The 16,308-nt window shown below is 45.1% G+C and overlaps 1 protein-coding gene across 7 annotated transcripts in view; it reads left to right on the top strand.

The window, feature by feature from the left end:
- TP63 (tumor protein p63) overlaps positions 1 to 16,308 on the top strand; it is an 83,851-nt gene that overhangs the window by 27,370 nt on the left and 40,173 nt on the right. For all 7 annotated transcript variants that reach the window (XM_048314769.1, XM_048314768.1, XM_048314770.1 and 4 more), the window contains one exon: positions 5,970 to 6,224. In XM_048314769.1, the coding sequence (XP_048170726.1) occupies positions 5,970 to 6,224 (255 nt within the window). The remainder of the gene's footprint in view (positions 1 to 5,969; positions 6,225 to 16,308) is intronic.

The following is a 16,308-nucleotide window of genomic DNA, read 5'->3' as shown; positions in this document are numbered from 1 at the left end:
ATTATCATTTTATCTGAGGGTTTCCAAGTGCTTGGTGGATTCAGCTGCACAGTAGCTCTGGGGAAAAACCTCTGCGAAATAGAGCCACAGGATTTGTTTCCATTTTAGAACTGGAGGGAGTGTGGCCAAGCTGGTGTTGAAATTACTGTGCACATCTTCCCCTCACAGCTTGGAGGGGACCAGAGGAGTGTCCAAACTGAGTTTGTTCCTCATGAAGAAATTTTTCAGTCTCTTTCTCCTTCTTTTTTTTTGTTTGATTTGTTTTTTGGTTGTTTTTTTTGTTTGAAGCTTTTTATGTGAGAAAACAGACTAGAGAGACAAACCAAATCACAGCTTTCATTGAGATGAGTGAGTTGAGATATGTCTGCTTCAGCCCTGATCTTAGCTGAGGGCCATGGGTGGAGCCTTTTATTTCTTGGCACTGCTCTGTCATGGCACAAGCAGAGCGCTGACATGGGGTATTGTATCAGCTGCCTTCTGAGCAGCTGGCAGTCAGCAATATCTTGGTTAATAATTGTGATAGAAGCACTTCTGTTGAGCTTAAGGGACTTATTTCCACCTACTAAAATCCTTTGTTAGGAAGGTTTGAAAACTTAGGTGGATTTAAATCATTCTGGATACATTCAAGGTGTCTGTCATCTGATTTGGACAGGCATCAAGCACTCTGGGAAACATTTATCTTGTTGCTTTTATGATAGCTGTTCCCTAACAGGAATCTGAATATTTCTATGGGCCAGCACTGAAATATTGCTGTAAGTTGCTTACTAGTCCTTCAAGTGTTAGCCCTAGTGCATCACTGTGGTGCAGCTAAGGACAAAGCACAGAATTTCCGAAGTGCTGTGCAAATCTTCTTGTTGCTAATAACCATTATAGTTTATTGGTTTCATCATTTCATATCTTTGGAGAATAAGCACCAGGTGTTTTGCAAGGCTTTTGAGTAGCTGGACACTGCTCTTGGGCTGTGTAGATCCAGTGGTGAAAATTAAAATGCAGTCAGTAGGTGTGCATGGCAAAGATGCTCGTTCTTTTGGAATTAGGGAGAAGGGTTTCGATGGGGGTGGAGGCATCTAGGTGTTCTACACCTGAAGATGGTAACTTCTTGTCTATTTTCTCAAGTGGAGAAACTCTCAAAACGCTCCGAAATGTTGGTAACTGGGTAGTTAATAGCTGGAGCTGTGTATTTTAGGGGATTTTTGGTGTGGAAGTCCCCTTGAGAGCTTTTCATGACTTGCATTAGTTACTTCCTTTCAAACGGAGGGTCTTTTTGCAGATCTTTCTCATAACCTTATTAATTAACACAATGGGCTTAAATCCTGAGAGCTAGGGGTGGGTTTTTGCTGCAAGGCAGGGTGAGAAGGGCCCAAGTTTGGGTGGGCTGGGGCGTCTTCCCCGCGCTCCAGCTCTGCCGTGCCGGAGCATTTGCATTGCCCTCTGGTGGCAAGTGCCCCGGAGCCGCTGGCTACAGGCTCTGCTGTACCTTGTTCCCCGTGTTCCCGGGGGAGATGGCACCCTCCCGGCAGCAAACCGTGCTTAAACCATCTTCCGTTTTCAGTCTGGTTTTAATTCAGCAACCCCTCCAGTAAAACCGTGTTTCTCCTAATCCAGAAGCATGAGTTAGCATGAAAACCTGAAAGTGAAGCTGATGGGATGTAGGAAGTGAAACTGATAGTTCAAGATGCATTATTGAAATGATGCTCTGAAATACATAGTCTAAGATCTAATTGTAGCTCTCTAATTATTTGCAGTTATACTTGCCTGAAGGTTTTTGTAATGCTTCAGTGATACTAATAGTTTCAGAAGCTTGGTGGAGGGAACAAAATAGCAAACAAAAGCTCTGAAAATTAGATTATCTGTTCTTTCAGCTTTGCATGCAATTCATTTCTTTCCACCAAATAGCTTTCTCTTTATATGAGGAATCGGTGGTCGGGCTACATTCTGCAGTCATTTAAAATGACCCCACAGCAAAATACGGGCATGTGTTAAATTCTGGGCTCCCAACCTGCCAAGAATTAATTTCTGGATTAAATGCTGTTGTGTTCCTTTCTGTGAATGGTGAAAGGAAGCAGTGTGTGTGCAAACACACGCCCTGCAGCCCCCTCCTGAGGGGCAATACCTTGCAGACAGTCTGCAGCCTCTTTGTTCTCGCCATCCCCAGCGCTGCTGGGGCCAAGGGGGTGAATTCCTGCGTGTGCCTTCCCCGGGCCTGCTGCCCCTCTAATTGTCCTGTTGTCAAAAGGCGTGTGCCTCCCGAAGTCTTATCTGATTCCTCCAAAACCGTGCAAGCAGCTCAGATGTTGACCCCTTGAGCGCAAACAACTCCGCGCCTGCCTTGGGGCATAGCTTCGAGACGGGGCTTAGTGCTCGTGTGTGCAAACCCGGTGGCTTTGTCACCGCGATGGAGCACCTGCCTGGGGAGGGGACCCAGGGGCCGGGGAAGGTGAAAGGCTGGTGGGACTCGAAGCGGCAGAAGGGGAGTCCAACAGCTGCTTGTGTCAGCATGAGGATAAGTGCAAGGAGATTAATAGTTATTTAAAGAGCAAATGGGGACACGGCATTCGGCTGTGGCATGTGAGTGTATAAATGCAGTGGAATGGCTGCTCCGCTGATAACATTTAGACAGATGGCCCCTGGACTGAAAGGAATGAAAAGGATCTTGGAATATCTTAAGGATATCTTACATTTTAATGGGACACTTATTTTATTATTTTTGGTTAATTGGCTCCCAGGCAGCACCTTCAGCATTTCCAGGCTGTGCTGTCTTGTTAACACTGGCTGCTTGTTTGGCCATCTTTCCCCATTAGCTTGAGTGGCCTGGGATTAGAGGAGTAGTTTTTAAGTGAAAGCTGAAACACTATTGTTTTGCTGTCTGTATGTCTGAGCTGGTGTAGGAGACTGTTTTCATCACAGCTGTCTTCTCATCATTTACTGGTTAGGGAGTGTGTCTGATGTTAATCTCCATGAGGAATGAAACAATTGAGTGATATTCTACATTTTTGAGAAGTCTTCAGGTCTTACTAGGTTAATCTGGGGCGGGAGGGTTGTTTTTTGATGAAATGCAAAATTATTGAGCAGGTAAGAGACTCTTCCTGGTACAGTATGTCAGAATTCTGGCTCTTTCCATATGGAATTAGCCTCAAGGGAAGACATGTACCAAAAGTCCGTTAAATAGGTCTTGATTGAGTGAATAGCCTGCAGGAGATGAGACATAACTGTCATCTGTGTTGCCAAAGCTGCAATCTCCTTTTGGAAGAGAAGAACCAGTCTGGATCTCTCTCTCCCCCATCGACTATTGAGCTTTGAGTCCAATCACAGATACAAGCTCTCCCATCTAACAGGCGTGCTGGGCACTTAAACATCCACACTGCTCTGGAGGGGGAAACTGAGGCAGGGAGGGCAAATGACTAACCTGAGTCACTGGTTCACGCAGGATTAGGACTCAATATGTAATTGCTTTTATTACTCTGCTGCCTGCAGGCCTCAGACAAAGGAGGCCCATTAAGTGCAGGGCTTTTTACGTGGTGAGGAGCAATCCCTGCCCTGCAGACCTTGCTGCCTGCAGTAGGGTGAGGGTGGAGGGGGAGGAGAGGTGCCTTGCCCAAGGACACAGCAAATCGCTGACAGCGCAAGGGAGGGAACCAGCTCTCCCTTCTCTCTGCAGTCTATCCCAGCTTCCAAAATGAAGTTCTCTGTGCTGTTCCCCCCTGCCCAGACCTTCACAGCACTGCTCCTAGTGACAAGTTGATGCATCTCTGGAAGGGCCCACTCACCTCACTGAAGATCCCAGAGCACCAGCCTCACCTTGAGTGTTTAATGAAAAGCCCAGAAAATACTAACCTCTTCTAGTGAAACAGAAACCTAAGGAAGAACTGCGGTGGCTGGTTTTAACTTCTCTACTTCCATTCTGGAAGTACAACTGAGAGTGTGAAGTCTTTGGGTATATGGAAGTCACTTCATCCTTGCAAAGGGACCATCTTGTTTCCCTCTGTGTCTGAAATGACTGGTAAAGCTGGGTGTTAAATGGCTTGTCCAAAGTTCCCAGGTGAGCTCAGCAGCTAGGTTGTGCCCTTCCCTTTCAGGCCTTTGGAGGAGTGCTACTCAAAGGGCTGCTGGAGTTCCCACTATTGAGAAAGCATTTTTTTAATGGATCTTGTGGTTGGTGTTCTGATTTGGGGAGCCTTTGCTCAGTGGCTGATAAGAAGAAGAATAACTGTTGGAAAAATGAGGGCAGCTGTGAGCAGACTGGCTGAGATACTGACAGATAGGTGAGCTTGGTGGCTCTGGGTGGGATTGGAGATATAGGATGTTGAGGGACATGAGCTGCTTGGAGCCTTGGATGAGAGGAAGAGCTTGAGTCCCTTCTGCTGTGTCAGCAGCTAACAGCAGAACCAGGTGCCTTTATTGCCTCATGTTCCTGGCTGAGCCCAGAGCTGTTGGGAATGGGTAGCACAAACCTTTGGATGCTGCTTGCCCTGAGCTGGGCACAGTTTCGTGCCCTTTGGACATACACAAGGATGGGGCTGTGCACCCAGTGTACCTGACTGAATCCCACTTGCCTGCTGCCCTGTCACTCTGGCCAGTGCCACGTCTTTTGGAGGATTAAAAACGTGTGGCAGTTGTGTAACTCTTTCTCCAGAATACTTTCTCAGTTTCCAAGTGATAGTAGTTCAGAATTTTAAAATCAGATAGACTTGTCTTGGTGGATTTTCCTCAAGCAGAACTTGTCTCCTGCTTTTTTGAACTTAGGCTTTTAGCATTGTGACATTTTGTGGCAAAAAAAAAAAAATCCGTGTTTATTTGTGGGTTTTGTGAAGAATCACTCTTTGTGTGTTTAAGCCAAAATTCTGCTCAAGCTGTTTGCTTGTTCCCAAACACCTCTTTTAAGAGAACATGAAAATTAATTTTGTATTTGCTCTTTTTCCATGTAATCTAGGAATTCATCCCCTTTATCATACTGAGTTCCACCTTTTCAGTTTTTTTCCAGGCTAAAAAGTTGTCACCCACTGCTATGTTACAGGATGGCATTAAAAGGATTTGCTTACTCTTGTCACCTTCCTCTAAACTGTGTTCCCCTCTCATCTCTTTGAGGTGGGAGACCATGGCTACGCATTGAATTTAGGGTATTAGATGTGTTTTTTCTGTTAACCTCTCCTTAATCTAACCTTTGCCTTTTCTTTATTCTCAGAGGTTTTCGGTTTTGATATCTTCAGTTGTTTCATATATTGTTTGTACTTGAAGGCTACTTATGTGCTAAGTAGCTACTACTAGTTAAGTGCAGTTAACTACACGTAACTGTACAATTGATACTTCTTAAGCATGAGAAGAAGCCTTCCATGCTGTCACTTTCCAGCCTACTTGATGAGAACTTTAATTCTCTACCACCGTGTGTGACTGGTCACTGGGAGTTGAATGTATGGTGCAGATAGGCTTGTGGCTCCTAACCATTTTGCCAGTGAGTCACATTTCAGCACAGTTACTACCTGGGTTAGAGGAGCTAATGTCACCCCGTGTAGTGGGGTCAGATCCATCGCCTTTGTGTAGAGCATGAGACTGTTGAAGACGGTGTAGCCTCGTACAGGTTAGAGCCAGTTGCACTGTAGTTCTGAACCTGCTGATTTTTATCAGCTTACAGCAGTACCTCTGAAAAGGTCTGACTGGGTGTTGCTAGGCATAGCGAGCCTGTCTCCTTGGGACGGCTTTCTGCCCTGCAAATCACCTCCTGGTGATGCACAGGCTCCTCTCCCAGCTCTGCTGTTGATCCACCGTGTGTCTGTGAGAAGCTGTACTCCTTTCTGTTTCAGTCACCAGTGTAAAGAGGGGGATATCCTTTGCATATCTCCCTCCTGGTGTGACACGTACGGTGGTGCTGAGATGATGCTGTGCATCCTCTGTGGTGGAGGCCATGCTGTGTCTGGCCAGCCTGTGCTGGTGCTTCTCCTCTAACATTCCTGTGCATCTCTCCTTGCCTGCAGCCGCAGTACACGAACCTGGGGCTCCTGAACAGCATGGACCAGCAGATCCAGAATGGCTCTTCCTCCACCAGCCCTTACAACACGGAGCACGCGCAGAACAGCGTCACGGCCCCCTCGCCCTACGCCCAGCCCAGCTCCACTTTTGATGCCCTCTCTCCCTCCCCAGCCATCCCTTCCAACACAGACTACCCAGGACCTCACAGCTTCGATGTATCATTTCAACAGTCCAGCACAGCAAAGTCAGCAACATGGACGGTAAGGACATGGCTCCTTTTGCTCCTTCGCTGGCTTTGGTCCCCCTGCCCCTAGTGACATTATTCATGTGATACATACCCAGGCTTGTGCAAGAACAAAGTGACCTGAGTCCTCTGCAGAGTGTGATGTGTCACACAGAAGGGAGAGATTTATCTTGGTTGCTCTGAGAGGGTGTGGTGGGAATTTAACCCTCAGTAATATCACTAAATCCCAGGGGACTAAAAATGCCTTGCAAAAAATCAATCACCTAAAGACTGTGCATGATGAAAGAGTGGCTCTCCTTTTGGGCCTAACAGGAGCTCTGGAGTAAAACCTGAGGTGGGCATTAGCATTGCCTCAGTGCTTGCCTTGGCTTTCTTCAACATCTGTGGGTTTGTATGAGGTTTGGCATGCAGGGCCGTGCCAGCAGGATGGAGGTGGTGCTCCCTGCTCAGACCCATGGAGTGTGAGGCTGTCATTTTCTCTGTGTCCTTCTCCTCTTGCAGCTGGTATGGGAACCCCAGTGTGTCACCAGCTCGGGTCAGCCCTGTGTGTTATTTGGGGTTTTGTTGAAGGGGGTGGGGTTGTTCTGTTATGGGGCTTTGTTGTTGGTTTGTTGTTTTGGTTTTTTTATTTAAACTTTGCTGACAGAACACTACTTTTCTTACCAAAAAATGCAGAAGCTTGAAACCTGAAGCCCAGCTCTTGATTTTTGGTGGTGCTGGCTTGATTGTTCTCAGGACACAGCACTGCTGGAGCTGTAAGCCCAGCTGTTGTGGTTTAGGGCTCTAGAGTAGAGATGTTTACAATGGAGAATATTGCTATCTTAAAGATGTTCAATATTTGCCTTCCTCTCCTGCAGGCACTTGGAGTAGGTGCAGTGAATAATATCCTGCCCCATGCTACCTGAATAAAAGCAAGGACTTAATTTTTAAATTTTTTTTTTAAGCAAAAAAAGATCAACTTTCTACCAAAAGCTAAGAGCATTAAAATAGTGTGGGGTTTTGTATTTTTCGTCTTAATCTGAGGAACTACTTTGATCTCAGATACAATCTAGCTGCATAGGCAACTAAAAAACAAACTCCAGCTACTGCTGCCAGCAAAGCAGCAGAGCCCTTGTGCTCTCTTCTGGAAAAAGATGCCATATAACAACAGATCACTATAAGGTTACATCCCTTGTATTTTAAAAGTCTTTTCTGCTAAAATTTGTCTAGAACTGACATTAATAACTTCTTTCAGAAAATGGTGTTAAATGAGGTTAAAATGTGATAGGTTCAGTCACAACCAAATTTTCATTTCTTTATGCATAAAAGGGTGAGGTATTTTTAAGTGAGGTTGAAATCGCATTTTTTACTACTCAGCCTGGGGAGTGATGATCTGCTGTAGTTCACACGTTTTCATGTCCTTGTTTCTCCAATTACACTACACACTATATTTATTTTCAATTCCCTTTAGGTAAGGAAACTGTTGGTCAGTTCTGCTTTGCATTTCTCAGGGCAAGAAAATGCTGGCTTGGATTTTTGCAAGCTGTTCTGGAGAGGGTCCTTTGAAGGAGATATGAAAAGATGTTCTCTTTTGATACGTATGGTACAAAGAATTATCTAACGCAGCTGCAAGGAGCCAGAGTGTTTGATGCTGTCCTTTCAACTACGAAAAGCAGTCTTTTGAAATGAGGTTTGAATGTATGCAGTAGGCTGTTCCAGCAGAGATGAAGGCAGGAAAGCTCCTAGCAAGCTTAAATGAGATGCTTCACCTCATTGATAGTGGCTTTTTGGGGTAGAAGTAAGGGCTGAATTTTAATGTGGATCTAGGTAGTGGTCAAAGCTCAGATTACATGCTGACTTTGAAAAAAGAAATAAAATTACTATTTGGTGACTACAGTCATCAGGTGTGTGCAGCCTGGGGAAAGGCATGCTTAGCCTTCCCTTCTTTTCCTTTGCCCTGATGTGGACCTGCAGATGAAGGTGTATTCCCCATATATGTTGCAGTCTGTTCAGGTCTTAAGTCCATGTATTTTACTGAAGGAATGGGCTCTTAAACAGCTCTCTGATCAGGGAGGAGGGAGCGTGGTCCAGGTGTCCCTGCACTGAGCCAAGTGACCCATATTTAGCTGCTTGTGCAGGAGCTGGCAGTGTGCTATGTGTTCACAGTGGATTATGACAGTCCTGTGGTGCTGGCTGGGGACCTTCAATCAATACGCCTTGCAAAGTAGAGCACCTATCCATCTTCAGAGCTCTGCCCTTCTGCTAATTAATCCACCAACTCGTTTCACATGAGCTCTTGAGCAGTTGGTAATCTGTGTTCGACAGCTTTATCAGTGGGGTGGGTGGGGAAGGACGTGAAGGCTCTCCTTCCCACTGTCATCCTGAGAAGTGTGGAAACACGCATGAAATGTTGATGAAAGGAGGAGTGATTGCCCCATCCTCTCAGCAAGAGCAAGTTCTTGGAGTTGCCCCCCCGTCATGTGACTTCATACACTTTGATTAATGCCTGTCGTCTTTTTTAATGATGGATTAGGAACTTACCCAACTGGAAGAGTTTCTTCCACTGTAGTGACCTATTAAAAGTTTAATTACTTGATGGCCCCACCCTTATTAAGAGTCCAAAACTTGAAAGCCTTGTTTCTTAGTTTGTTTGGTTTAGTGTTCTATTTTTTTTTCCTGTTTTCCCTCTTGCAGTTCCCCAGGTAACAGTATTAAGTAAGGAAATCCAATGTGTTGCACTTTCCTCCTTTTTGGAGGGGATGAGCCAGTCTGACCTACCTTGTCGTGCTGGGAAGGGTTGGTGGTGCCTGGCAGGGGATCTGCTGTCCTGGCTGACAGCGTGCTTCACCAGAGCTCCTCTGAGCTTCTGGGCTGAGTCATGTCAGATGAGGTCATGGGAGCAAAGCCGGTGAGCTGGGTAAGAGGAATGGGTAATTTCTCCAAAGAGCAAGAGCTGCTTTCATGGAGTGATTGGAGACCTGTGAAGGTGCTTCAGATTTCTAAGCCACTTTGTGCATTTAGATCCCAAGGTGACTTCTGTTGGAGGTGGGGGAAAGCAGAGAGCGTCCTTGCTGGTTACGTAAATTCTATGTCTCTGAAAACAGCCCTGGGATCATTTTTTCTCTTAAAATGATTTTTTGTTTTACTCCTCCAAATTTTGCAGTGAGGGAGGTTTATTGTCCTAGGACAGTGGACACCTTTTGCAAAATCAACAGTATTTGTGTAGTATAGGCTGGGAGGGAGATGAGTGTGACAGCTTCTCTGCTCAGGTTTGTGATGGGCTGTTGGGGTCCCTCCCCTGCCGTGTAGCCCTGGGAGAGGGGCCCTGAGGGCACAGACACGGGGTTCCCTGTCCCTGCTCAGCCTCGTTCCCATTGGTTGGTTTGTGTTCCCTGCGCGGGCAGAAGGACCCTTGGTCCCGTGACTGGAGCAGTTCCTGGGCAGAGCTCCGGCCATGCGGCTGGAGAAATAAACATCTCTGAAACAGCTATCAAGAATCTGTCTGTCCATATATATTTCCTTTCCACGGGACTCCTGGTTTGATATATGCGTGTTGCAGGATCCCCACTGCAACAATGGGCCCCTAATTAAAGGGGGGAAAAAAGAATAAAAAGACCAAAATTACAAAGAGAAACATTAGCTGATGCTAGGTGACAGGGTGATTCCATATGTATGAGCAGTTTACTTTGAAAATACTGCAAATTTTCTCTCTGAAGTCTTCCATGACCTTAAGTAGGAATTCCAGTAAAACATGCTGTCTAATCAGGTTAGGTCTCATTTGTATGCAATGTTGATCTAATTAATGATGACAAATTGAGATTGGATTGCAGAGGACTTTATAAGCATCCTTGATTATTTTTTTAATTAATTACCTCAGAATGCAAGTAAGAATATAAGCAGGTTAATCAGTCTTTTCAGAAGGAAAGTCTTTAACAATTGAAACTCTATTGAAGTGTTTAAAAACAAAAGCCTTTATAGTCTAAATTGAACAAAGTTTCTCACATGCACACTCAAACAATAAAACCTTCTTGAAAACCATGCTGCAAAGGAACAAGCACTTATTGTTTGTAATGCTGAGATAGAGAGTAGGTTGTTGAGGTTGAGGGAGAAGCCCTCTGAGTTGGATGAAGTCAGAACTTAAGCAGAATAGCATCTCGTTTATTTATGTGGGAGAATTCTTGTATACCCATGCATTGCAGTATCTCCTCCTGTTTCTGCAGCAGAAGCAAACAAGGCATTTCAAAAGTGTGCCACCTCAGATTTTTTTTGTTTGTAGAAGTTGCATGCCGACCTTCCCCACCCACTCGGAGCACAAATAAATAAAGAAACAACTGCACTCTCTTTTCCCCCTGAAATATATTTGGCAATCACCTGCCACTAGCAGAACCTGTTACATGGGGGAAAACATGATTGCAGTAGGAAAGTAAAAATTAAAATTGTATGTCAAGGTAAGTAAAAGTGAACATTACTGCCAAATGCAAGCTATCAAAAAAATAATCTCATCCACCCATCCCCAAAAGCAAGATACCACCTTATAAGTCATGAGACTCTTTTTTAAAAGACAAACAGGTTCTTCTTACTCTCTCCCAGGTTTTTGAGCCTTTAGGGTGCATCTACTAAATATTTTAAAGCTTTTCTTGATAGTCACAAGAAGGCAGAAATTGCTTTAACTTTTTAAATGAAAACTGAAATTTATTTGCAAATTTTTGATTCTGCTGAAGAAAGACACCCAGACCTGCAAGACTTGCATAATTCAGGTGTTGGCAATACCTGAGTTTAGCAGTTTTTTCTCATGCCCTGCAGTAGGTTGGAGCTGAGCTGGGTTGGTCCTTGCAGGATTTGTTATGAAACCTGGAGCTCTTCAAAGCTGCAATCCATGTTCCAGGCAGGCTCACTGGTTTTCCTGTTCTCAGTAAACTCAGCTGTGCCTACAACCATCAGAAAATGCTCAGATTTCAGACTCTCTTTGCTAGAAAAGCTGGATAATAGTGTGTGCAACATGCATGAAAGCAACTAAACGGATTGTGCTGGCTGGGATTAGTGAATTTGGAAAAGCTGCATCTTAAGGAAGCTGAAAAGAATGCACTTAAATTAGTCCACACAAGCAATAACGGGTTTTTGTGGTTGAGAGAACAGATTCCTTGGCTGGGATATCTCAGTATTTCTATTTCAGATTGATTAATTCCATTTTTATTTTAAATACATTCTGTGTTCTGACCCATGTAGTAAATTTGGGACATTTTAGTCTATATAAAATGACTGTGCATAAGCATAGTGAAGCAGTGAGAGGGCAATTAGATGTGTACATTGCCTTGACTCAACAGTTCCTAATTATATATTCGGTGTTCTCTTAATCTGTTCAAATAGTGCATCATTTCAGTAACTCTGGTCATGTCCGGTATGTCCCAACTGCTGATAATCTCTCAGTATCATAAGTGAAAACTTTTTTAAGGCCTGGTGGCTCTCTCAGTGAATATACATGTAAGACTGTGCTGAGTGCTCCTGTGAAGTCTTAGCTTTGTGATTCCTTGGTGGTGTGTTGCTCAGTATAATTTGAGCTTTCCAGTTTCACCCTTTAACGTTGTATTTAAAGCTGTCAGGAGAGAGGGATTGGATGTGGCCTTGTTACAGGATTAGGGGTTTTCTTATCCTCAGAGGCTCCTAGTCAGTAATGGTGTAGGCTTTTCCTGTTTGCACAGGGCAGTTGAGAAGGGTCCCTGTAAGAGATTCATTTGTGCAGAGCATTTGCAGCCCTCCGTGGGGAGACAAATTGGTCACCTGTGGGCCACTCTGGTAGTGAATGCCTTCAGCCCAGCTGGCTCTTCAGTGAAGTTTATTTCACTGGTGATAGCCCCCACTTGTTAAGGCAGAGGGGAGAAGCAACCTGGAAGGAGAAGGCAGTGGGGGAAGAGATGGGGTTGCAGTGTGGGATGCAGGCGCTGCAGGCTGTTGCAGTGCTGTGAGCTGATCCTTCATGAGGCAGATCAGCAGCGCTGCGGTGCTTGGCCATTTGTCTCAGGTGAACAGTGGCTCAGATTTGGCTTCCTTAAGCCCTCAGCAGCTGTGCCTGCCTCAAGAGGCTGCTTCCAGCATGCATGTGCTCTTGGCACCGGGCAGGTGGGGAGGCAGGGCAGATGTCAATTGCCACCATTGCCCTTGTGCAGGGAGAGATGGTGATTGTGTTTTCTTGCTCGGGGAGCTTCTGAGGTGTGTTTCCCTCTGTGGGACATTACAGGGCCTAACACCACGGCTGTTGAGGCATAAGTAACTTGTCCTAGGTCATCTACCTGGAAAGAGAGGAGCCAGGCTTACTGTCTTTGAAGGAGGTGCCTTTCTCACGGCAGGGAGGTGTTTTCAAGCTCACAAAGCTGGGAAGAACCAGTTCACCTGTGAGAACCAGCCAGGAGGGGACTGCTGGCTTCTGTTTGGGTTTTTATGCTTGAGTAAAATGAGATCTGAGTGCATTAGGTTTCCATTAGAATGTAATTGTGCTTTTTCCCCATAATATCTTTGTCATGTATATTTTGTTTTTATTACCAGTTATCATCTTCTGTTACTCCTTACAAGCAGCTGTACAGACCTGTGGAGCAGTTTCTAGAAAATGTCTTGTGATGTGAGCTGTCTTTCTTTCTTTTCCCCCGTTTTTATGTCCCTGATTGTTTTGTAAATCCTACCAAGGCAGTATGGCCTCTCTGTATGAGCAGGAGTTTTGCTCTATGCTCTGTTAGAGCAGTGCCCTCTGTGGTGACAGGACTGAACTTTGGTGCAGGACTGTGCTGCAAGGGACAGTCTGTACCCCGTGCAACTAGTGATACCCAGGAAGGATGAGAAGGGAAGTTATTTACTTACAGTATGAACTGGTGTTTGTCAGCACTGTGAGCTGAAAATTTGGGTCTCCTGCTTTGAGTGTGTACTCTGATCTTCAAACAGCACAGTCAGTGTAGGGCACCCAGGATGCTGGGAGAAAGCAGGCATCAGATGGTGTGGATGACCCTCTCTCTCCACTAGGATTTAGCCTCTTGGCTGCAATGTTTGTGGCTGATTCCCTCCCACTGTCACTGGAGATGAGTTAGACCTCACTACAGGTCTTCCAGGATCTGCAAGTGAAAAATCATGAGGCATTAGAACATAGGATGGGGGAAGGGGGTGTGTCCCCCACTGGGGCAGCAGATCCCTCTGCTGATTTGAACAAGCAATTTCTACTTTTACTGGCATCGCAATTTTTTTTTTTTTTTTTCTTCAGAAAATTTGTTTTAAGGTTTTAGCTGTTTTGGAAGGAAAACTCAGAGGGGAAAAATTTGAGGGCAAGAAACTTTTTTTGGTTTTTAAGGAGACCTTTTTTTTGTCTATGTGGAGAGGAAAAAGTGTTCATTAAACATAATTTCCATCACTGCAACTTGCACAAGAAAAGTCCCACCTACTTTCATGAGAAAGGAATAAAGAGAATCATAATCCTGGATTAGGTATCTTTCACTACACATATATAAAAACAACACCGTGTGAAAAGGGGGAAAATATATATGTGTACATACACACACCAAACATACCAAGGTGCCTCCAGCAGTATTACCAAAGGAATTAACTTTACAAGAAACAGCCACAGCCTGGAAAGAAGCCATTTTTCAAATAAAAGCTGAATGAGACTTGTGGTTTCTGAGAACTGTGAGAAGGAAGGGTTAAAAAAACATTTACAGATAAGAATAGCTGATGTTGGGAGATGAGTGAACATCTTGAAGTGGGGGAGGGTCACTATTTAAATCAGCTTTTTTTTTCCCTTCTCTTAGTTAAAAATTGGCTTCTAGTAAGAACAACATGTAGGATTAATGTAGTACTTTAAATCTTCAAAGTGCTGCACAAACATTACTTCCCTAATCAGCAAACACCTTTGCTTGGTAGGCAAATCAGGTGTGGAGTCGCCATTTTAGAGAAGGGAAACCAAGGCGCCAGAAGTGCCAAAGTTTCCGAACCAGCAGTTTTTTGGAGTGGAATTTTTTTATTTTTTTAATGCTTCGGTTTGTTGGTTTTTTTTGTTGTTGCATTCAGCACGGGGACTGCCTCTGGACTGGCATGTAAAAGCTGCTGAGCTCTTCTGGATTTCACAAGTGCTAGGCATGCAAAGCAGCCTGGCAGAGCTGAGAGGCATCGGCACAGTTGCCTCCTTACCTTTCCAAAGGTTACGGCTGCTGGCCCAGAAGGGAGGCAGCAGCTCCAGGGCAAGGAGGGTTTCCTAATACGTTGCCAGTTTCCCCCATACCATTGATCTTTATAACTTTAACCGCATCTACTGAGCACTGTTAGAAGATATTTCAACCCTACAAAAAAAAACTTGTGCAAAAACTATTTGAGTGGCTGCTGAATAAGTTGCTTTTGGGTAAATTTTTTCAGGAAGGCTGGTGCAATAGGTATTGCTCACCGTGTAGACAAAGACCGCCCTTGGAGATGATCATTCCTTTCTTTAGGTCAGCTGAAATACCACGTTTGTCATAGATATTATGTCCCTGCCAACTCAGTACAGAGCAGTTAGGAGGTGTGCTGAAGCAAGAATAATTCTCTGTGTGTTGCATTGGTGGTGCTCTGTATGCTGAGGGTTTAGCTGCAGTGCTTGGCAGACCATGTACTGGGAAGAAATTCCTACTTTGTTTTAAAAAGAAATGTCCTGGGTAGGAATGGCTTCTATATAGAAAGAGCATGAACTTTATTATGCAATGGAAGTCTTTTCATGAGGTTTTGCTATGTGCAGGTGTGTCAGATTTGTTATTGTAAACGCAGCAGGATAGGTACCCAGGTAAGAGCTTAGATCCTCTCGCAAATAGACCTGAGTGTTGATATAAATGGTACCGTTTCCAGTTGTTCAAGATAACATTTAAAACATTGCTGGAGCCACAGGAGAAGAGTGCTACTTCTCCCTCATTTGTTTTATTTATTTTTTAGATCTATTCTGTGAGAATGTTTTCTTAACAGAGGAGACTATTACTTGTCTGATAAGGAGTTTATGATCTGCTGATACATGTTAGCTGCTGAAGTCCATCTAAATTCAGCTTTGTGGAAAGGTGAAAAATGTGCTAGAGGAAACAGCACCTGAAGGCTGACCTGGCTTTCCTAAACAAATGAGATGAGACTTGGGTCTACATTTTGTGGCCCTGTTGTTTTCCCCATTAGCCATGATGGCTATGCTGCCTTGGGGCTCTCCTCCCTGCATGTTTTGTGCCCTGGGGTGCACCACGCTCTCCTCCTGGAGAGAGCAGCCACGCTGCCGAGAGATGCCCTGCTGAGGAGCAGCATTGCCTGCGTTTGGCTCCCAGCCCATCCTTGGAGCTGCTCCTGCCCTGTGATTTAGATGTGATCTGGGTAACATTGTGCAAGTTATTCCCTCTGCCTCCTTTCCACGGAGCCACCCTCAAATATGGGACTGTGTTGTGGCAATCCCATGCTGTAAAACACTTAGACCCCTGATGTGAAATGCCTGAGGGGGGCAACTGGATACTGCTGCTTGCTGTGGGTGCCCTATCACTTGCCTTAGCTTTCAGGCCTCTTATTTTGATTTGTTTACAGGACATCAGAGTCTTTCTACAAACTAACTGGTGAGGCAACCAAAATGTGTCTTCAGGCTAAAACTTGAAGCCTGAATGCTGCTTGGGTTATTGCTTCCCCTGCTTGATATATTGAGCTTTACCAGCATTGGGCCTACCAGGTGTGAAAATTACTGACGCACAGGCCATTTAGGGGCTATGGCTAGAGGGAAAGCCTGCCCCTGTTCTGTAGGCAGAGCACAGTGCTGTACCAATGCTATGTTAGTTGTGGTGCCGAGCCTCAACAAACTCACCCTGCTTCTTGTCGGGGCACATTAGCTCAACTGTGCGAGCTGTGGCTGGGAGCTGCCTCCCTCCTGACCTTACAGTGGGAGAAAAATGAGCCCAGGTTCGCTATCAGACCTTCACCTAGAGCTCTTTGGACCCCCTCCCGTTAAAGGGCAGGGCTGGAAGGGATTCCCATGGGGAAGGGATGGGAGCGGTGCCACTGGGCTTGGTGCCCTGCCTGAAGGGTGTTTGCAGAGCCAGCAGCGGGGCAGGCAGTGCCTCCGCTCTGTCTGCGTTTGAGCATCAGCATCGCCATAGGTGAAA

This window comes from Corvus hawaiiensis, chromosome 10 (assembly GCF_020740725.1).
Source record: "Corvus hawaiiensis isolate bCorHaw1 chromosome 10, bCorHaw1.pri.cur, whole genome shotgun sequence".
Classification (NCBI taxonomy): domain Eukaryota; kingdom Metazoa; phylum Chordata; class Aves; order Passeriformes; family Corvidae; genus Corvus; species Corvus hawaiiensis.
This window is presented reverse-complemented; position numbering and strand designations above follow the sequence as displayed.